Source organism: Cebidichthys violaceus, unplaced genomic scaffold (assembly GCF_023349555.1).
Source record: "Cebidichthys violaceus isolate CVI_PGR_0920_01 unplaced genomic scaffold, fCebVio1.0.p SCAF_1, whole genome shotgun sequence".
In the NCBI taxonomy this organism is placed as follows: Eukaryota; Metazoa; Chordata; class Actinopteri; order Perciformes; family Stichaeidae; genus Cebidichthys; species Cebidichthys violaceus.
The window spans coordinates 3,750,338-3,772,837 of record NW_027176262.1 but is presented as its reverse complement, the minus strand read 5'-3'; the positions used below and the strand labels follow the sequence as shown (position 1 = coordinate 3,772,837).

General features: G+C 46.2%; 1 protein-coding gene across 6 annotated transcripts in view; it reads right to left on the bottom strand.

Annotated features, from left to right (window-relative positions):
• Nucleotides 1-772: 772 nt before the first annotated feature.
• Nucleotides 773-22,500, bottom strand: part of numbl (NUMB like endocytic adaptor protein) — a 56,936-nt gene continuing 35,208 nt past the window's right edge. For 3 of the 6 annotated variants that reach the window (XM_068706765.1, XM_068706773.1, XM_068706739.1), the window contains exons 2-9: nt 17,936-18,086; nt 14,461-14,535; nt 12,765-12,839; nt 9,928-10,068; nt 8,254-8,488; nt 7,809-8,078; nt 4,587-4,766; nt 773-4,511 (exon numbers count right to left, since the gene is read on the bottom strand). In XM_068706765.1, the coding sequence (XP_068562866.1) occupies nt 3,385-4,511; nt 4,587-4,766; nt 7,809-8,078; nt 8,254-8,488; nt 9,928-10,068; nt 12,765-12,839; nt 14,461-14,535; nt 17,936-18,061 (2,229 nt within the window). In that variant the 5' untranslated portion in view covers nt 18,062-18,086 and the 3' untranslated portion in view covers nt 773-3,384. Of the gene's footprint in view, nt 4,512-4,586; nt 4,767-7,808; nt 8,079-8,253; nt 8,489-9,927; nt 10,069-12,764; nt 12,840-14,460; nt 14,536-17,935; nt 18,087-18,879; nt 18,924-22,500 lie in introns of those variants that run through there. The other 3 variants (XM_068706782.1, XM_068706748.1, XM_068706756.1) reach the window with 3 other exon arrangements.

Genomic DNA, 22,500 nt, shown 5'->3' with positions numbered 1-22,500 from the left:
AGCAGCACCGATCAGTCCGGCCGACTGGAAGACAGCGCTGGTTAGACAGTTGCATTGAGTTGGGGGGGGGGGGGGGGGGGTAACTCTGAGTGGAGAGAGACAATAAGGTACAGACCAAAGGAGAGGATGCACCTTTGGATGTCTTTGTCTTTGGATGTACTTTCGGTAAATGGTCACAATGTAGCAAAAGAGCAATAACACATTTAAAGGAATAGTTTTGGGGGATTTTATGTTCTTTCCCTATTCTTCCCCTCATTCTGTATTCCCGTTTGTGGATGGAGTCTTTTGTACTGAAGTATTCATGTTCATCCGAGCAGTAGAAACGGCGGGAAAAAAAAATAATTGGAATGTATTTTTGGAACCAGGGGTGACCAAATTAACTTCTCCCACTTTGCAGTTCTATTGCTTTCTACCAATTAGCTGGTAAAGCCTTGCTCTGCCATTTAAATACATTCAGGAACCAGTTTAACCTGCTTATTGTTATGCTCCATTCACCAAGTCAAATTCATTGTATGTGTAACGTACTTAATAAATAAACAGTTCTGATTCTGATTCTTCTGTCCAGTTGACTGAAATACACACGCTTCACTTTTCTTCTTAGCTCTTGACATGTTTTTCATGAAGCAGAAATAAAAAACAATGAATGAAGCGTAAAGGATAAAGAGATAAATTGAGAGAATGAAAAGGTCATAAAATAAATGATGGAAAGAGAAGGAAGGATTTAAAAAAAAAAGAAGCTAAAAAGTCACCACTTAACAAACATGAACAGGAGTAATATTATATTACTTTATTTATCTTTTGTACAATGTAATTACAATACAAATATGTAGGTTTAAATACAAAAATTCTGTAAATAAAGATTAAAAATAAATCCCACCGGTTTGCTTTGTTACCGTCACTAAACTATGGTTTTACAATCAGGTTTATGAGGTCATTTAGTTTGCTTTAACGCGGAACACAATTAACCTACATTTATAATTTGGAGGGCCGGCAAACAAGAGTCGAGGGCGAAAATATATCTTCAAAGAAAACAAAAGCATTGATTTCAGGAGCGAACCGGTCTGGTCTCGTAGAGAGGGGGGAGGGCAGAGAGAGAGAGACGTTTGGATTTGGGGGGTTTTTCTTGCGGGGGAAGAAGTATTGATTTGTCCGAAAACAAAAGGACAAAAACCCTGGGAGGAGCCAGAGATGGTATAAATTAGGCCCGTGGCACAAAACATTTGATGTTCTCTGAGAAGGCAGCCCATATCAGACCGGAGCGCTGCCACAGGAAGAGACCTAATGAAACTGTGGGGAGTTAATGAGCAGGAAACCTAATAAGTGGCAGTCCATATCCATACAAGTCAATTCTCCCCGGCAACATAACGGGAGCGTCTCTGGTCAGATTACACGTTTTAATACAACATACAGAAACCTGTTGGCTACACGTCGCGTATAAAAGCCCTTCTATAGAGAACATTCCTGCTTCGCAATGTTGCATTTTCATTTACGACTCACAAGTTAAAACACAGAAAGCTTTGTTGGTGTTATTGAAGTGTTGACTACATAGGGAGTTGCACATATGTATGAGGACTGTAATTATATAATAAGCAACATATTTTAAAAATAACAGGATGCAGAGTGTTGATTGTGAGGCTTTTAGGAGCTGAGGAACATGATGCTGAGATGGACGTGGCTTGGCCTCGAGACAAAAAAAAAAAAAGATGTTTAAAAAAAAAAAAACAGCAGACAGTGCTGCGGTTGTGGGCTATACGCCATGAATGCGTCTTTGTCCTCAGTGTTTTCACACACTCTGTCCTTCACTCTTTTTCCTTTCTTCAAACTTCCTCCATCTCATTTTCCTTGTTTTAAAGGCATGGCTCCATTCTCTCCTTCAGTCGCTCACATTCAGCTCATCCCTCCAGCAGCCTATTCTTCTGTGTTTTCTCTCAGTCAAACATCCTTAATAAACATGCATCCCAAATACATCCTTCATTTCGCTTTCGTTTGCCACGTCTGCTCATGTTCCTCTTCTCTTTTTTTTTTTTTTTTTACCTCAAATCATCAAACCCATCATCTTGTAATGAGTGCAGTACTACTACAGTAGTGCAATAGAGGTGAATACACAATCATACTGTACGTGATGAGACTATACCCTGTGTTTTAACACGTTAAAGGATTATGAAAGTCGGAATGTAGTGCATCGTGGTTTTTTTTCCCCCCAACTATAGTTCCACAGTGTTTGTTCAGTGTTTCCACTGGGTTGTTCAGAGTCCCTCGGGTTCGTCTGGAGAAGATGGAGTCCGAAGGGCCGTTGTGCTGTATTGCCCCGGAGTGTCTGTGTGCTGGATATCCTGACGTGACGTCACATGTCCCAGTAACCTTTGAGGGCGGGGTTTTCAGTGAAGCCACGTTGACTCATGCGGCATCACCAGCAGCGGAGCGTATATTTCTGCGTGTGTGAGGGCCAACAGGTGGAAGAAACATGCCGCTATATACACTTACTGTCTCACATGAACTACACACTGCTGGAGCAATCAGCCCGCGGTCGCTTTGGTTCCTGTTACATGACTCAGTTTCCCACAATGCTTTTCTGCGACCTGTAGTTTCCCCCCACCTTATCTTTACGGTTCAACTAAAATAAATACAGGGGATGAAAAAACAAACACTGCTTTTAAAAATTTGATTTTTAAGTATATAGAACTTGTTAAAAAATAAAAAGTACAATAAATAAAATAATTTGGCCATAAATCTCTACTATTAGTCAGTAAGTCCCTCTGGGTTGGTAGAGTCGGGTCTTACAGCGTTGGCTAGTCCTTTCGGGTGTCCAATCTTTTTGCTGTGCTCGGCTAAGATCAGAATCCGTCTGATCGTCAGTCAATCGCTTCATTGCTTCTCCTGTGATGTAGTCGTATCCGCTAAATTCTCCACCAGGAAAAAGAAAACAAACATCTCGTGGGTTTGGAATGCATCTGAGTGGAGTCCCTTTTTAAAGAAAGAAACCACTGAGTTGTGTCCCCCCTTCCCTTCCCCCCATAATGTCCTCCGGGGAGGGGGGTCACATACAGTACATCCAGGGACTTGCAGCAAGTAAAGTAAAGCCAGAGTGGAGAAGTGGAAGCAGGGGAGAGAGGTGGGCAGCACGGGTGGAGTCGAAGGAATTCATTCCATCAAGTCTAGTGAGCTAGAGGCCTGATCCAATGGCAGCCAACTTCCTCCAAAGCTCTCATGGGAGTGTAAAGGAAGCAATTAAGATCATTTCAACGTCGACTCCTACGAGAGCTTGTAGCAAGTGGCTCGGCTGCCACAGGTCAGATGCTAGGCTAACTTTAAGGACCTGCTTATAGGCCCGCCTTTCTCAGGTATTAACTCCAGGGCTACAGCTTTGGGAGGGCCGACTCTGGCTTAAAGCTCAATCTCAAAAGTCTTTTGAAGATTGTTGGAAAACGGGTTGGCTGCTGCAGCTGGTGCCTTATTCCCAGGCTGCTGAGGCGCCGGTTTGGTCTCCAGCGCCGCCCACTTGGCCTCGAAGCGATCATCGTCTTGGGAAACGCTCGCCGCCGGAGCGGTTAGCTGGCTGCCCTCCGGCGGCCAGCTGCTACCGCAGTTCCCGCCGCTGCTGCCGGTCCCATTCTGGAGGGCCATCGAGGCGCTGCTGTGCGGTGGGAGGCCGTTAAGGGCTGTCGATAGCGGCGGAGTGGGAGAGAATGGCGGCGTGGAAAACCCTCCGGGGTGCCCGACTGCACTGGGTACTCCTGGGTAAGAATGGTGCTGCCCGGCTGCTCCGAGTGCCCCAACTTTGGGTCCTCCTACGGCACCGGATGAGCCTGTGGCGGTGCAGAAGACGTTAGCCACCATTTGCGATGGTGTGATGCCGACCACGGGTACGCTGGCGTTGGGATACGTCATGCTGCTGGCGAGGCCTGGCATGTAGGTCTGCATATGCACAAATGCCGGTTGGACAGGCTGGCTGCCGAACATTCCCACAGGAGCCGGGGTGGTATCAAAAGCCAATGGGAAGGGTTGCATGGAGCTCGGAAGTGAGCCCGGGGGCCCGGGGAGGGAGGGCTGCATCATGGAGGCCCCAGACATGCACGGACCGGACATGGTGGGAATGGACATGGAAGGTAGAGACATAGGGGGGCCCGACACTGGCGGGCCTGGTATTAGAGGAACCGATGATATTGACATGGGTGGGAGGGGCATCGGCGCCTGACTTGAGAGAGCACAGAGAGGCAAAGGGACAGTGGACATCGTGGCAGCTGACATGACCGCCTGGCTGGACATCTGCTGACTCGACACGGAGGGCGGTCCGGGGATGATGGGGATGGCGGGGCCCGGGGGAGGGGTCTGTTGAGCGTTGACGGCCTTGGAGACCTCCTCCAGCCATCTCTCAGCTTCGGAGGGCGTGCGCCTGTGTCCACTCTGCATCTGCATCTGCATCTGCATTTGCATCTGCATCTGCATCGCCACAGAAACGGGAGGAGGAGGAGAGTGAAGCGGAGGCTCCGGCTGCACCCAGGAAGAAGCGCCTAGAGGGATGAAGTTGGAGAGTTAGACCACCACTGTTCAGAGCGTGCTCTACTTGACCCGTTCTTCTTTCTTACCCTGCATTGGTCCGGGTGGCGGAGGCAGGGCAGGGGGCACCATGCAGACTGGGGGGCCATTTGCAGGCAAAGAAGGGTTGGAGAAGAGCTCGTCCGACGGATTGGTGAAGGAGTTGTTGATCTGGCTGCACAGGGCGTTGATACTACAGTCTCCCTCACACCCCATGTCCATCTCTGGTACTAGCAAGAAAGGGACACACAGAGGGGAGGCGAGGTGGGAAAGGAGAGGATTGTGTAGAGGGAGAAACAGACGAAAAGAGAGAGAGAGAGAGAGAAAAATGTTTATTCATTTGTTTAACAGAGACAGTTAGCGTCAAAGAAACTGAAGACTTGACCTAAAAAGCATCAAAAACACAAGATTCTCAAGACAAACATGGCATTGTGCTAATCTCCACCTTCTTACTAAGAATAAAAAGGTTCATACTAAGTCACAAGCATGTGTGCATGCCAAGAAAAAACTGTGCAAACAAGTATATATATATATATATATATATATATATATATATATATAGCGTTTTATTCATGTACGTTTCAGCCTGTTATGTCACTGCCTGGTGAGTCTTGCGCAGTGGGATGACTCAGACAGAGGTGAATGTTTTTAAACCAACTGTAACTGATCCGACCAGCGAGGGATTAGGCCGCATAATGTTTCCGGTCTGACTTTGGGTCTGGACTACAGCTTTTTAACCGTTCCTGCGCAGACCGCAGATATAAATAGACGTAATATCTAATTCCCCGTTCCTTGTCCCCCTGGTTCCCTCCCTTCACAACGACGGCCTCAGAGACAGAGGAATTTTGTTTCTTCCTCTCCTCCTCTCCTCCTCTCCTCCTCCGCTCCCTCATCCTTCCTGTTTCTGCTGCCCCCATCCACGCTCTACATGCACAGTCGACCCAAAACACTCGACAAATCAAGAGTTTTGACGGTGGCGTTTTTGACATTGTGGTTTTGTTTCACAACGCGCACGTGCAAAGGAACGAATGTAAGGAGGAGTGGGATTAAAGTGAAGTAAAATGAATGCATGTTTCCCCACAGAGTGGCCCATTGTGGGTCAAAACCCCAAACCTTTACAAAGCCCACTCGTCTTACACATGCATATCTCTCTCAATCAGTGTGCATTGTGTGGCTACAGGCCTTGAATTATATAGCAGGGTGCAGAGGGCGCTGGAGGCATGTCTAAGGTCTCCCATTAAAGATCTCTCTGTGTTTTTGTTCTGCAAAGACCGACCTTGTGATCCTCCCCTTTCCCCACTCTTGTCAACATCCCGCAGAGTTCAGAAGCACTCTAAGCACCTCCCATGTGTGTCTATATGTCTGTGTGTGTGTGTGTGTGTGTGTGTGTGTGTGTGTGTGTGTGTGTGTGTGTGTGTGTGTGTGTTTCTCTCAGTGCAGTTGCAGGTTATGTAGGGGGCTTGCTGAAGGCTAACCAGGACAGCTGATTGACCACACAAATCAATACACACATTGTGTGAGAGTCACAAGGGAGCAGGGAGGCAGTGTGAATGTGTGTATGTGTGTGTGTGTGTGTGTGTGTGTGTGTGTGTGTGTGTGTGTGTGTGTGTGTGTGTGTGTGTGTGTGTGTGTGTGCAGAGGTAGAGAGAAAAAGCACACAGGGTTCAAACTGCATCAAATTGGATATATACTTTAACCAGCATGGGAGAATAGAGGAGACGGAAATGAAAGGAGTGGATGTGTGGATGTGTGGATGTGAGCGAGAGTGGGAGTTGAATGTTGTGGTTCAGTATTCCAGTCAACTCTCTCATCTCTCCTAATGACTATAATCAACTCCACTGCTGAGCGTTCTGATCCTGTGGCACCACACTGAGTGGGTGTGTCCATGTAAGGGGGGGGGGGGGGGTGTTACCTCTGAGGGGTAAGTCAGTTATTGTTAATTGTCCTTTGTTTAAAAAAAAAAAAAAAAAAGAGCTTTAAGAGTCACACAGGACCGGCGCTAAAAGCAATAATAACAGCACTTCACATAACTGCTTTTTGTCTCATTCAACAGAAGACGAGCCTCTTTAAAGCGGATTAAAGTGAAGAATTACACATTGTCTGCAGGAAAACATGAATAACATGAATTACCGCCTCCGTCAACGAGTCGAGCTGCTGTTTGTCTGTGCGAAATGTCCTCACTTCATAATAATATCCTATTAGACGTTTGTGAGAGATTAGATTATGAATTATTGATTTACGGGTAATGTGTTTCGTGAGGTCACAGTGACTTTGAGCTTTGATCACCAAATTCTAAAATCAGTTAATTTGTGTGTCCAAGGAGAAGTTTCTGCCAAATTCCCTCCAGGCCTCCCTGCGTTCGGATGGACGACCCGTAAACATAAAGCCTCCAGGTACGGGTGTCGCCGGTGCAGAGGAATAAAAAAATGCATCTGACGTGTGCCAACGGTTTATTCTGCAATACGTTCGCTCGGACCTCTTCGGACGGAGGTCACACAGAAGCCAAATGGAAAATGTAATAATGCTCCGATCAGCAAACAACCGTGACGTCAGTGGAACAGCGAGTCCCGCATGTGTGCTTTCTGTTTGTGTGTACAGGCAGCAGCAATGTTCCTCGACTTCTAACAACCAAATAACAAGCTGGGTATTTGAGTTTGCGAAATCCCTCTTAAAAAAAACAACAAATGTGTGAGTGAGAGATCCAGTGGATGTCAAAGTGAGAACTGGGGAAACATTTTGATACCAAGTATGAGTCAAATGTGGATCAAACACCTCTAAAAACAAGACCAGTGAAATTAAATTGACTGTTAGTATCATCAACCTCTCTGTGATTTAGGTTCCTCTCTGACTACAGCTAGTAAAAAAGCTTTCACTTATTCTTACATGATTTATTTGATCAGATATATGATCAGAAAACAATATTCTAGTGTGACGTGTGATGATGAACAGCTTTAATCGTGTCGGTCTGTGAACCCGGCATCCTGCTGCTGATCCAGAATCATCCCGTGATTCTCTAAATGTCAAGCTCAACTACTTTTCCAAATGAACCCTGGAATGAAATTCAAGGAAACTAATTGAATCAAAACTAATACTGACCCATAATGTAACGACCCATTCAGTCTCAGAGACTGTATCACAATTATTGGGCCAGTTCAACATAATTAGTTTCTGCAGAGGGTAAACAGAAGCTACCAGGGTCAGACGGTCAGCAGGTCACCACCACCAACGGCATTGACGTCAGCGAGTCCAACGTCGAGAACGTCTCAACTCACCGGGGTTCTTGTCCTGGAAGTCGGTCTTGCGCTGCAGCGTGGACGGCAGGTCGTTGAGGCGGAGCGACAGCTGCCTCTTGAAGGGAGAGTTCTTCTGGCTGAGGGCCGGGAATCCCCGGAACGAGCCTTGACGCACCAGCTGCTCGATGGGCGCGTGCCGGCGAGGGATGGCGTGAGGCCCGCCGGGCTCGGGCCGCTCCATGGGGGACGCCGCTCCCTCGGGCGGGGAGGCGGTTCCGGGTGGGAGGGCTGGGATGGCAGAAGGTTGTTCTGGAGGAGGAAGTCATTTCAAACCCCATCACATAATCTGTAGATGATCTAATTTGAAGTGACTTCTCGCTGTGACCCTCTATGAGTTTCCTCAGCATGAGTTTGACTTTTAACGTTTTAAAGGGGGTCAACACACACACATGTCACATGTATGAGCAGTACTTGAAAGACACACCTGAGTATGCGCGCACACTTTGAAATCTACCTTTCTTCTTGTCCTGCAGCTTGTCGTCCCGCTCGCCGCCGCAGCTCTGCTGGCAGGACGGGTTGGAGCGGAAGGAGCCCTCGCGCACGAACGAGGTGCGACTGGCGTCAAAGGAGGCCGTCACGCCGCACTCCTTCTCCCGCCGCTGCTTCCTCTCCAGACAGGCGGCGAAGGCGCAGCCGACTGCGTGGCTCAGCCTCTCCCCCTGGTGGAGCGGAAAAACACACACACACAAGTTTCAAAGGTCACGTCTGCGCTTGACCTCCGGTCTTCATTGTGACGTTGTGTGTTGTTTTGTTGCTCAACCTTCAAATCAAGTTCATACATTCACGTGAAATAAAACCGTCAGAGACGATCGGATTAGGCTGCAACTATCCACCTCAAATCTCTTCTGCTGTCAAACGTCAAAATGAGTTCACGCTCCGCCGCTCTGAATAAATCTAATACCCGCTGCTTTCTTTTTGCAATTTATTCCTAATTCCCCCTGCTTTCTCCCTCCTATCGTCACTCCGTCTCTCTTCACAGACGGCCATGACTGCTATGGGAAAGACACAGTTCCGTTTAAGATGAGCAGATAGAGATGTGGAGAGCGTGGTGGGAAATAGAGACAGACGAGAGACGGACAGATAACTCCGCGGGCTTCTGTCTAATCCCCTGTCCTAATCCCGCCGGCCTGCGCCGCGTCTCTCTCCTCCGTCCACATGAATAATCTATTCTCGCGGTCTGGATCACGCTCAACACAGCTGTGCAGAATGGGCTGGTGCGTCTCAATGATGCATGCACGGCAAATTGTGAATGTGAAATATGTGGAACGTGACTGAAGCTCATGATTGTTTTCATGATTGATTCATCTGTCTATTTCATAACCTGATAAATCTGTATAAAGTTCCCATCGCAGTTTCCCCAAAGGAAAGTTTTCGTCCAAAACCTAAAAGTATATACACTTCATAATCATATTAAACTTCACTAAATCGTCACATTGCAGAGGCTTAAACAAGCAAAATACCGTGATATTTTTTTGCTTCATAAATAACCTGTGCAACAAACGAGTTGTGATGATACTTTGTTGTTCATCGACTAATTGACCATCTTATCATTTCAGCTCTTTAAGTAAAAATGAAACCACAAATTCAACCTCGTTCATCTGTAAAAACCTAAATAACTAAAAACATAGCCTTGAAACGGAGCCTTGCTCAATTGTAAGTAATGTAATTCACTCTATTTGTGAAAGCTTTGTACTTTTTATTCAGCAGTTCTGTTTTTTAGTAGCCTCAAACAAACACAAATTACCCATAATAACGGCACAGGCCGAGGGGCCGTGTTCAGCTCAGACACGTCTGCGTTATAGAATATAAAAAGTCATAACAAAGTGCAGCACAACGTGTACAAAAGCAATCGTGTACGTCATAAAAAAAGACAGCGTTGGTGAATATTATGTTTGTGGAAGTACCTGCACTGCCAGTCCGGTACATTTTCATGGGGGGGGGGGGGGTGTAGTTTTTTTTATATGCTTATCAATTATTTGTAGTTTAACTTTGTTGAAGTCATAAAGCTTCCAGTTGTATTAAGTGCTGTAGTGGATATCAATTTGTCGACTTGGAAGGCGCTTTATCTCCCGAACCCTAAGGCTAACCGTCCCCTCACCGAGTCTTTGAGAGCCATGAAGCAGTGGCACATCCACCGTCTGGTAGTGCCGTCGCGGCAGATGTAGGAGAAGGCCTTGTCGTAGTTCCGATCGGGGGCGCAGAACGAAACCTTCTCTATGGTCTGGTCCACAATGAGGTCCTGAGAGAGAGAGAGAGAGAGAGAGAGAGAGAGAGAGAGAGAGAGAGAGAGAGAGAGAGAGAGAGAGAGAGAAACGGGGACAAAGAGAGAGAATCAGAGTCAAATCGCATCGCTCCAGCAGGTAGATCGTAGGTCCAGCAGGTGGATCGTAGGTCCAGCAGGTGGATCGTAGGTCCAGCAGGTGGATCGTAGGTCCAGCAGGTGGATCGTAGGTCCAGCAGGTGGATCGTAGGTCCAGCAGGTAGATCACAGGTGACACGGTTTAGTCTTCCTCGTGGCGGCTCAACCGATGACAGACAGGGAATATAGCGCTCCAGCTTGTAGACTGATCCAATACTCCGACACACACGCGCTTTCAACCTCTGCTCACCCCATGGAACCCCTCTCACGCCGACCTATTTACACATCCACCGGCTACAAAAAAAGAAAGTGGCTCCAGACTAATGACACTGAACCCTCTTTTCATCTCCGCGATGTTTCCACCACTTGCCCATCCGTCTATAAAAGGGTTATTCAGCCCGTCTCAGCGCCTATAGTCACTGCAGAGGAAACTAAAAGGGGCCCTTCTCTTTCTCTGTGTACATTAAGGGGCCCCCGGCTCACCTCTTTTGACTCACCGAAAAAAAACAGAAAAGGAAGGAAAACAAGGGGGAGGGGGGTGAGAGGGAGAAGAAAGGGAGGAGAGGGTTCACACACTCATCCACGCACTTCCTCCCTCTTCTGCAGTGTCGCCCCGGAAAACAAAGAGAGAGGGAGGATGAGGAGAGAGAGGAAGAGGGAGGACGAAGGACGCGAAAGAAAGGGAGGAAGAGGTAGAAGAATAACAGTCCATTCATTGTGGGCCTATTAGTGAATGAAGGGGGATGCTGGTACCGGGGTTAAAAGGCTGAGCAGAGAGAGGTTTTGGTACAGTGAGATGCTGTGTGTGTCTTCTGCGTTTATGACTCACGTGCGGTCATGTGAGGTGCCGAAAGTCCGAGAAGAAAGTGTGTGTTTTGCGGCTAAAGATGACTCAGCCCGTGAGTCAGAGCGTCTCTGTGCCGTCTTCACCGTTTCTTTCTATTGAAGCAGCACGAAGGCCGTTTGGAGTTCGTCTCTATTGTGCACGCAGACACATAGTGTATGAAACGGTGCATTCACTTGGTGGTGGGAAAAGAGTGTGAATAGATGCGGTGGGAGTCATCAGGTGCGCTTTGCTGATTCATAGACGGAGGCTGAGCTGAAGATAAAGCTCTGACGATGAAGAGGCGAGAAAGAAGGAAGGAAGGAAGGAAGGAGTGTGAGGGTGATCACTGCTGGGTTTGTAATCAAACCTTAGTGTGTTAAACTGTGTGTGTGTGTGTCTGACGTTCGGTGCTGGGCGGGTCGTGTTCGGTGGGTTTAGCGGAGCTTTTTTTTTTTTGCTGAAAATGAGTGAATCAAAAATGAGTGAATCAAAATCAAAAGTTGTAAGTTTGTAGAACAAAAAGCAATGAGATAAAAGCATTTAAAGATATGTATTGTAAAATGACATACATTTTGAAGACACTACAGGTGAATGAGGTAAAAACCATTTACTAACAGATATCACCATGACACTTACAGTTAGACAATGTATTAAAATAAACACCTAAATGTGTATTTTGCATGTTTTCTTTAAAGTAGTCTGAAAGAAAACATGATATGAAGGCAAAATAGCCCAAAATGTCAAAATTGACCAGTGCATTAAAAAGAATGCTGTTTTTTCTCGACCGTAGGTTTTGTTATTTCTTGAAAATGTAATAAAATGTAATATATTGTCAGCTTTATCTTTTAATATGTTTGGATGGGACACATCACTGAGGGAGATTAAAGTGTGTGTGTGTGTGTGGGGGGGGGGGGATGAGGTCATGTGTGTGGCCTCTGAAGATAAAAAAAAGGCTTCTCTCTCTCCTCTTTTCTCTGCTGCTCTTTATTCTGCTCGGCTTTCAATAGAGCCTCAGAGATCTGCGCTCACTCTGTTGGAGGCCTCCCTGGCCGCCAGACACTCCTCAAGTGCGTGTGTGTGTGCGTGTGCGTGTGCGTGTGCGTGCGTGTGTGTGTGTGTGTGTGTGTGTGTGTGTGTGTGTGTGTGTGTGTGCGTGCGTGTGTGTGTGCGTGTGTGTGTGCGTGTGTGTGTGTGTGTGTGCGTGTGTGTGTGTGTGTGTGTGTGTGTGTGTGTGTGTGCGTGCGTGTGTGTGTGTGCGTGTGTGTGTGTCTATGTTTACTTGATCTTCCCTCCCCCACTAAGCACCTTCAGCAAGAAACCATGAGTCACATATGTCAGGTCTGAAACCACACACACACACACACACACACACACACACACACACACACACACACACACACACACACTAGCCTGGCAGCATCATGATAGTAGCTGCATGGTGGTGTCATCACACTGGGACAGAATGAGACTCTTGTTGAACTGGATTTGAGCGTATTAAAGAAAGAAGATGCTGCACGGAGGGAGGGAGGGAGGGAGGGGGGGGGGGGAGGCTCTTCCTTGTTGCCGTCGGAGACTTGAGGACGAAGCCGTAGACAGAACACCTGTATACGGTGTGTGTTGTGCACGGCTGTGGGACACACACTTCCCCTCCTTGTCCTTGTTGCTGAGTGACTGATGCAGTAGATAGAAAGGGAAGACAGAGGGGGAGGATGGAACAAAACAACAACAACAAAAAATGTGTTTGCTTTACCTTAGTTTTGTCATCCACCACCCGGAGTCCATCTGCCGAAACCCACAACACCGCCTTGACTGTCTTTTTCCCGCTCTGGAAAAAGACAGAAAAAAGGAGAGAAGCAGTCTTAAGTAAATCATTTATAAATCAAGAGGCAAGCCAACCAAGTCGCATATCACCAGATGTTGCTGCATCAGAGGTGTGAACAACAAACAACTATGTAAAAAAAGCCACTTTTACTACTACTCATGGTTATGTAAAGTGCTCATTACATCGTTACAGCAGATGAGGTGGTGGTGAGCTAAGATCGGAGAGGCGGGCAGAGTCAAAAAGCTGTGCCAGCTGGCACTGAGGATCGCTTCTCCAGAGGAGGGCACCAGGCAGAGCTAATAACACACTCGGCAATGGCCGGGCTATAAATATGCACGGGCTAAAAAAGCTACAACTCCATGTGAGTGTGCAAGTGTGTGTGTGTGTGTGTGTGTGTGTGTGTGTGTGTGTGTGTGTGTGTGTGTGTGTGTGTGTGTGCATGAGTCTGCATATGAGCTTGTGTGTGAGTAAGGGAAACAGAAAGCCAGAGCGCTGCAGGAAAAGGCTTTGAAACCCACTGCGAAGCGACACGGAGCCTCATTTTCTTTCTTCTTTTTTTTGCATAATCCCATTGAGAGGAAGACAGCGGGAGTGAGAATGGAGGTGAAGAAACTGAGAGTGATGGAGGGAAAACAGAGGAGGAGGAGGAGGAGGAGGAGGAGGAGAGGAAAGCTAAATTGGGAGGTGAAATCAAAAGAAAGAGATAACTTTGGTAGAACGTTGAAGGAGCTGAAGGAGGACGCAAACATAGATGGAGGAGAGAGTCGGCCCAGCGAGGGAGAATCAAAAGAGAAGAACGAATGAAAGGGAACGGAGGTGGGAGGAGACGAGAAGGAAACATCTCTCCTGTATGCAGTTCAACTGTGATTCAGTTTAACTCGCTGAGATTTCCTGACAAAGTGGTGCCTTTTGTTCGATAAAGTTTCTACTTCAGGTTTCGGATCAGTTTTGTTGCGCAGCCTGATTCTTACACGAAAGTCTGAGGTTAACTTCAAAAGACGCCGAGCTTACAGATGTGAAGACACAGACTCACGGTTGTCTTCGCTGCAACAAAGTGTGTGTGTGTGTGTGTGTGTGTGTGTGTGTGTGTGTGTGTGTGTGTGTGTGTGGCTGTCTGACACTGGCCGGTCTGTGTCACTCTGTTCACACGCTCCTTGATCCAATCCAGCTTCCCAGGGGGGGGAAACCGTGTATGTGTGTGTGTGTGTGTGTGTGTGTGTGTGTGTGTGTGTGTGTGTGTGTCAGTGTGCATTTCTATGTGTTTATGCTAGCCCTCAGTCTCATTTTCTGCTCTCTTGGGCGTAGTGGGATCAGACTGCTGAGCAGACAGACAGATGTGGAATAAGACCCACCGGGGAGGGGTGTGAGGGAGATGAAGGTGGTGAAGAAGAGAACACAACAACAAGGGGGGGGGGGGGGGGGGGGGGGGGGGCAACCGCAGACGGTATCGAACGCGTGTTTGTGTGCGTTTGCTCCTTTTGGTCGATACTTTATATTGCGTGAGCTTTTCTGCAACTGGGTCTGTAATGAGCTCTGAAGTACTTCAGCAGGGGACTCTCTCTCTGCGTGTGTGTGTGTGTGTGTGTGTGTGTGTGTGTGTGTGTGTGTGTGGATGTATACTTACCACTTTCAGCTTCTTCACCGCCTCCTCGCACACGTGCATCCCTCTCGACTCCTCCACCTCGACCAACCCCAGGTACTGCAGAGAGATCAGAGCAGAACTATCAACAGATGCAGCCGAAAAAAAAAGACGGTGAAAACAAGAGACGGAGACGAAAGTGACATAAAAAAAAAAAAAAGAGAAAGCAGCCACAAGCCTCGTTAGATTCAGTATTTTTAAGAGTGCTGTGAAATTGACAGGGAAAGTGGCAAATAAGCACCCGTTCTGGATTTACAGCCACATGTTGCTGCTGATAATAAGGACGGGGTTGTAATAATTTACAGCCTCACGGCATCTTTTGTTGTCTCTCCAGTGTTGTTGTGAGAGCCCACGGAGACTCAATTAAAGCTCCAGTTGGAAGCCGAGTGGTGAGGCAAGTCTTAAGGAGAGCTCTGAGGTTTTTTTTTGGGGGGGGGGATTGGTCCCTGAACTGATATACCTGTTGTAAACAATAAGTGAAGCGTGACAGAGTTATGAATGAGAGTTTTGTTTTTTTTCTAAAACACAATAGAAACGTTACCGGTTTTGAGCTCCCAGAACACAAAAGAGACAGTTTTTCCAGAGCGATGTCGTCGTTAGAGGAAGACGTGGGGGGGGGGGGGGGGGGGGGGGGGGGGGGGGGGGGGGTTAAAACAAACCAGATTTAATGACTGAGAGCTTTGCGAGGAGGTCAACAAACATGAGAAGTTGTTGTTGTTTCATAAACTGCACGAGAGTAACTGCAAAAAGTAAATTGGTGGAAAATGTTCAGAGTGCATGATTCGCAATTAGCATCCAGCGATCCGGGCAAGAAGCCCTGGACTTTAACAAGGTGGTGAATGGTTTTGCGCAGCAACGGTAATTACACAATGTGAAAAAAGTTCACCAGGTTTTTATTATCAATGCTTTGATGAGCAGTTTGGTGGCAGCTGAAAGAGGTGAAGACGGATGGTTTCATATGGAAAATTCAACTCATTGCTACACTTACAATCTCTCAGAACCTAGAACTTTTCCTCTGCAGGTTCTTTAATGAAACCCTGCAGACATCTGGTAGTGTTTTGCTTTAAGGTAAGACATCCAGCATATATCTAGCGTCATACATGCTACTGTCACAAATATAATGTTATGCTCTTAAAACAGCAGGAACCTATCATCACCCGCATGAGCTAACTTGGTTTAGTCTGGGGTTTGTGTTGTAGCCCCCTCCTAACTGTGGTAAATATTTCATGTGTTCAGCCCACATGTATCCCCGGAGAGCGGGGACTTGTTATGCAAGTTAGCACTGAATGAGTATTATTGTGTCTATTGTTATATGTGTATCGTTAGTCTTTTGGAGAACCAAACCAATGGGGGCTGGTAAAACAGGACTGTTCATAAAGCTCTTTTGTAGCCTTCGTATGTACGTACATAAGAAGTGGACGTTTGCGGACTGCAACCAATGAACAGGAAGTGACCATATTTGGGCAGAGGAGGAGTGACGTAGACACGACGTACACGGCTCTGGTGGAGACCTGTCAATCACGGTGTAGCCACGCCCTAAAGCCTGCTTTATGGTCTGTTTGACTCTAAATGGAGCATAATGTACTAAATGAACATCATGCTGTATTGAAGAAGACTGTAAACTAGAGATTGAGACCATAAACTCATGTTTACAATGTTTACTGAGGGAATAAATCAAGAGAGAATTAACGTAATATTCGTGTCTGTTTCCGGCAGGACATTTTTTTTTTTAGAACTTTCCAAACTCGCTGCTTCTCTAAAAGAAGTACACTTTTCACTCTGAGCAACAACAAACAGCAGCCCACTGTCTTCTTTCCCTCTGGTGCGGTTGAGCGGCTCTCACAGAGGCATTAATAGTGCATGAGTCGTGAATACATTTAGAGTGAAAACGGAGACGAGGGCAGAGACGTGAGGAAAGGAAGGAGGAACGAGGGAGGACGAGGAGGAAAGAAAAGCTACAATAAAGAGACTGAGAGGTGCCTCGCTGTAAAGCTCTAAGCTCCACTTGGCCGCCCATCTCATCGCCAAGTCTGCGGAGCGATTACCATCAGGACCGTTCTTCCATTAGCTTGCCACTCACGCTGCCTTTTCCTACACTATTCTCTTCCTTCTCTCTCTCTGCCTCGTATTTTTCCTCTGCTTCTACATTCAGTCTGCAGCCCTTTTCTGTCTTTTCTCTCTCTCTCTCTCTCTCTCTCTCTCTCTCGCTCTCATTTCATATCTCACAATGTCTCTCTCGTCCCCCCTCAGCGCGCCCTCATCCCTCACCCTGTCATTTCCCGTGGAGTCCTTAATCTACAACTCCACCTCGATGTCATTCCTCCCTCTTTGTCCTCCGTCTCTCACCGGCCGTTCGACAAATCACTTCGCCGCTCAGCGATAGGGTGACAGCGCACGCTCACGTACCGACGCTGGTTATCAGTAAATTGGCCCATCAATAATGCCTCTTATTTGCACGTATTGTCTGTGCTTGGCACAAAGACACTTTAATTACAACCTGGTTTGTATAAAGATAAAGGCTTTTCAGTCCTACTAATATACAAATATCTTTATTTATTGGATGTGAGTATATAAAAAAAGGTTAAATTCACATGTTTCCAATATTAAAGCAACCAATCCACCAAATATGTATCATAAATACTCCAAACTCTGCCATGTTTGTGTGACACAGTCTGTAATCCATGTACATGTTGGGCATATTCACCGACAGTAAGTTTCACCATGAGATGCACATTAAAATGCTTAATATTTTTGTCTCAAACTCCAAAAATCTAATCAGGTGTTTTGCATTTTTTAAAGGAACAGTTCAGCATTTTGAAACATACGCTTATTTGTTCTCTGGCAGAGAGTTAGATGAGAATATGGATACCAGTCTCATATCTGTACACTGAATATGAAGCGTCAGCCAGCAGAAGCTTAGCTTAGCTTAGCTTAGCATTAACAATCAGGCTGGCTGTTTCCAGTCTTTATGCTAAGCTAAGCTAATTGCCTCACGGCTCCAACAAGCACATTTTTCCAAAACACCAAACTGTTCCTTTAAGAAAAACAAAATATAACCAAATTAAAATCTTAGACAACACATTTGAAATTAAAAATAAAAGTTTTGAATAAATTCATAAATTGCAACAGTGTAACGCTGTTGTATAACAGACCTAAATGTTTAAGGCTGTGTCCATCAGCAGATTCTGGACTTGCTCTTCTTCTGTGGTGTTCAAGGATAAAGGTCTGAATAAAGGAGGATCTAGTGCACCTTTTACTTTGGAGGGTTCTTAAACAGGAAGCACTGACGTGGGTTGTGATAAATACACTGTGTTCATCTTTCCCCCTTTTGCTTGGCCCTGCAGAATTATAGTGTTTATTATGTCAGACGTACGCTGTGAGTTTATGGTAAGAATATTCCCCTCACATTGACATGTGATTATCACAGTGGACCAGAACCGTACCGGCTTTGGATACTCACCCGCACAGGGAAGTTACATTTGCCCTTCCGTACGGCCTCCTCGTCCGCCTGCCACTGGTGCGGTCTGCTGGCCTCCGGCACGTAGGTGGGCTTCTTCCTCCTCAGGCTCTGACGAAGCTTGTTCATCTCCGGGGTCACGTGCTCCCTGGTACTGTGGGCGACAGGAAGGGACGCTGGTTAAGTGGTGCAGAGCAACCTAGAGCAGCCATTACTAAAAGATGCGGGAGATTGTTTTTGAGTTTCTTCCATAGTCTTTTATCAACGTATCCTCATACAGCAGTTCTTATGATATCTTACAAAAAAAGTACTTTTCGTTTGTCCAGCGAAAACCAACAATGAGTGTCAATTTCCACTCTTTAAATGCATAAAGTCTTTTCAAAATAAACTTCCGTCTTCACAGGAAGCTACTGAGTTGGGTTTAGGCAACAAATCTACTTAGTTAGGTTGAGGAAAAGATTGTTGTTTGGGTTAAAAAAAATAACTACGAAAGTGTAAATAAATCTGTGACCTCTTGTTTCGCACGGGGAACCTGTCCACCCTGTGTGTGTGTGTGTGTGTGTGTGTGTGTGTGTGTGTGTGTGTGTGTGTGTGTGTGTGTGTGTGTGTGTGTGTGTGTGTGCTTTTTGGGTCTTTATAGTTCCTCGTCCTTGATTACGTGGATAACGAATCATTTCGTCGGATTCGACACATTATTTTTCGTAGTGAACATTTATGTCTGCGGTACACCTTTGAGCCACATGAGGGCGCCTGAATGTTCGTATTGTGTTAAAAATGTTATCCTTTAACATTGAATCTAATATGAAAAAGCTGTACACACAAAAATAATACACAAAAATAATACAATGCCTAAATGCATTTATGTAGTCTAAAGTCTACATGTTTTCAATAACACATACTTGAAACAAAGTTGTATCAAATGTATCTCTTAGAAATAGCTGGTTTACCTCTTCAAGATAGTATAAAGTGATGAGGAAATGGCAGCAAAAAATGGTGCATTCATGCAGAAAGTCACTCTTCTTGCGATTTATAGATAAGGACTATTGTGAGTTGGGTTGTGATGGTTTGTCATTTTTAAAAAAGTGGGTCCTTAGAAAAATCATTTTTGGGAACCAGCAGCCTAAAGGGCTGCATCACTATAATTTGCTCAAGAGGTTTAAAAACACACCAAAAAAAAAAGACACACAGGACTAACTGACTCCCTTTAACACACACACACACACACACACACACACACACACACACACACACACACACACAGCAACCATTCCCACTCAATCTAACAGTAAGGCTCGTTAAAAAGCTAATTAAATGCAACAAACTATAATTTAAAGAAAAAGCCGCTTGAGAGCCTTTGAGCCGAGACTGTGGTCCTGCGTCTCATCCAGGATTATGAGTGAAGTGGGATGCATTCCATTGATTAGCAGAAGCTCGTTACGCAGTTATCATCCCTAACAAGGCAGTCGGAGCGTCGCGGCGTCACGAACGCTTCCCGCCACGATGCTCCATTGATTCCCCATTCAGAGACGGCTCCTGTACAAATCACACAGGTACAGCGTTAACGCTAATGAACACAAAGCATGGGGGGGTGCTTTCATCTCTCCAAGAAACAAGGAGAACGCTGAGCGAATGCTGATCGCCACGCTCACACACACACACACACACACACACACACACACACACACACACACACACACACACTCCTCTGCTGCTTAATTAGACCATTCAGCCCGCTGGCTTGTTTAGCGATGCTAATTTCCCGTGCACAATGAAACATGACGCCATCAAAACATGACCTGCTTAAAAATGATAATTACTGTTTTCATTCCTCCACAGTCACATCAACCCTCAACAGAAGCTCAGGAGTACAATAACAAAAAACACACACACACACATCTGTCATGGCGTGCGCCCTCTGCTTTTCTATCAAGACTGAATTAACTGCATCCTCCGCTTTCGATTTAAATTCCCTTCTCTTAAGTCCACATCATCCAGACAAGTCTCAAACTGTTGTAAATATAGAGGAATCGAGAGCAAAGATAAAATAACAGCACATGAGAAACGTCTAAAAGTATTCTTCTGTTATTTTCTTACCGTCCGGTTGACCCATGAATCGGCATCCTGGGTAAAACGGGCCGTGAAATCACACAAATATCACACTGAACATATGTGATGTCCATAAGTAAGAGGTGATCTGTGCACTGGAGGGACGAAACCTCTCTGCTCTGCCACACTGAGTTTACAAGCACACACATATATATACACACACACACACACACACACACACACACACACACACACACACACACACAGACACACACAACCACATCACTTCTCATAATCACTGCTATGTTACTGGTAAAGGGTGCCAAAGGCAGTTAGACGATCCTGTGGGTCTCTCACACACACACACACACACACACACACACACGCACACGCACACGCACGCACGCACACACACACACACACATTCAAAGTATTCCAATGAAACAGCTCGAGTGGCTTTACTCATTTCTGGCATGTGAGGCACGCGTCCTCTGCCAAACACACACACACACACACACACACGTGTGCGCGCGCACACACACACACACGCTCTGCAGCTCCACACATGTCGAGGCTTGTGCCAGTCATTTCTGGGCCGAGCGCCACCTGACTGGCACCTGGTTGGCAGCAGGTGTGTGTGTGTGTGCGTGTGTGTGTGTGTGGGTGTGTGTGTGGGTGTAAGGGGTAAAAGATAGCTGGTGTGTAATACCAAGGGAGGTGGAGGGTTGTGTTGTAGTGGACAGGGTGGGGGGGGGGGCTGCTGGTAAGGGAATACAAGAAGCCCTGTAGCTGCCCTCATATGGGTTCGGGGGCAGCAGGAGAGGAGGAGTGAGTGAGCGAATAGACATCAGATGCCAAGCAAAAGACTCATAAGTGAAATGATGTGAACTGACGGTGCCGGGACAAGTGGAGGAAGCGGAGGGATGGAGGAATGACTCGTTCTAATAAAATGGAAACGCGTGGGGGGGGGGGGGGGGTTTGCGTGGTTTGACAGGAAAAGTTTAACCGGAGAAGATACCAGAAGGACGAGAACAGACAGAAAGAACAAACCCCTTTATATTAATGTATGTAGATTAGAGATATGTATCTGTACTGTAGGATGACACTGAACATTCATCCGACACATGTTCCATTGTACTGTCCTCCAAAGAAGGGCCGAGCACTCCGATGCTTCAGATTAAACACAGACTTGTAAATCCTTTTCGCTGCTGAGGAAATGTGAAGACGAACGTGTTCTACGTTCTTTCACTGTAAGATTACATTTTTCCGGGGGAAGGCTTTATCCAATTCAAAGCTCAGGACCGAATCAGAGAAAGAGAGCCTGAACTCATCACAACAACTTCAGCACCACGACGCACGCAGATTCACAGGCATTCATGTAGTCATTGTTAAAAAAAAAAAAAAAGATCAAAGATGTTCCAAACTATGGATTAAAAGCCAGAAGATGAAATCCTCTATAACCTTTTTACCCATATGGATTAATGTGCTTTGTGCATCGCATTCACCTTGACTTTGAATTACAAAGAGGCGTTTATGCAAATGTTCCTCTATAAATACGCTACGCTAATTATGCTAATTAACGCATTTACTCCATTAACACCAGTACCTTTAGCAAATCTTATTGTTAACTCACACCTTCCAAAGAACATGCTAACATATGTGTATATTTACATGACACACTATGCATCTCTAGATGTCTATATGGGTTCGGATGCTTTACTCAGTGAAGGCATTGTTGTTGTTTTAATTAAAAGGGGGTTAAAGTAACAGTGTTGGTATGCGATTTTCAAACACAGCCCCTCACCTTTATGCTAAGCTAAGCTAGCGTGCTGCTGGCTGTGGCTGGATGTGAGAGTGGCGTCAATCTCCCCCCGTCTAACTTTAAATACGCGTCAAAATATTCCTTTAAACTGAGAAAGAAATTCCCTCCAAAATATACTCAGATGGCAATGTGGAGGAAGTCCAAAATAAAGTCCACGCATGTGTCTTGGCGGGTGGACGTAAAAATGTGAACAACGCCAGACTGCAGTTTATAAAGTCAAGTGAAAACAAGCCGATAGACCTTCTCTTGCCGAGCAGCACACTGTGAAATGAACAGAAATCTGGTAGCGAACCCTCTTTGATGAAGAGACGCATTAGGGCGGAGACATTACCCAGCATGCAACGGGTGCGAAGGCCCTGCATAGCAGTGACCTTACCCCGCACAACAAGAACCATCTGCATGAGTTAAAAAAAAAAAGAAGACAAGAGGGAGACTGATGTGGGGGGGGGGGGGGGGGCTGGCAGGCAGACGAGGACGGAAAGCATCAAAATAGATGTATAAATCAGCGGCACAGATGAAGTCCCGCTCTCGTCATAAACCCACGCAAAAAAAATACTCATAAGCACTTCAGCGCAGACTACACAAACAGGAGGCCCGGTGCCAAAAGACACATAGCTGTTGAGTGAGCAGCCATCTGGGATGCATTGTAGCAGAGAGACGACCCACGATCACACGATCGCACACTTTCAAGTCCGCTCAC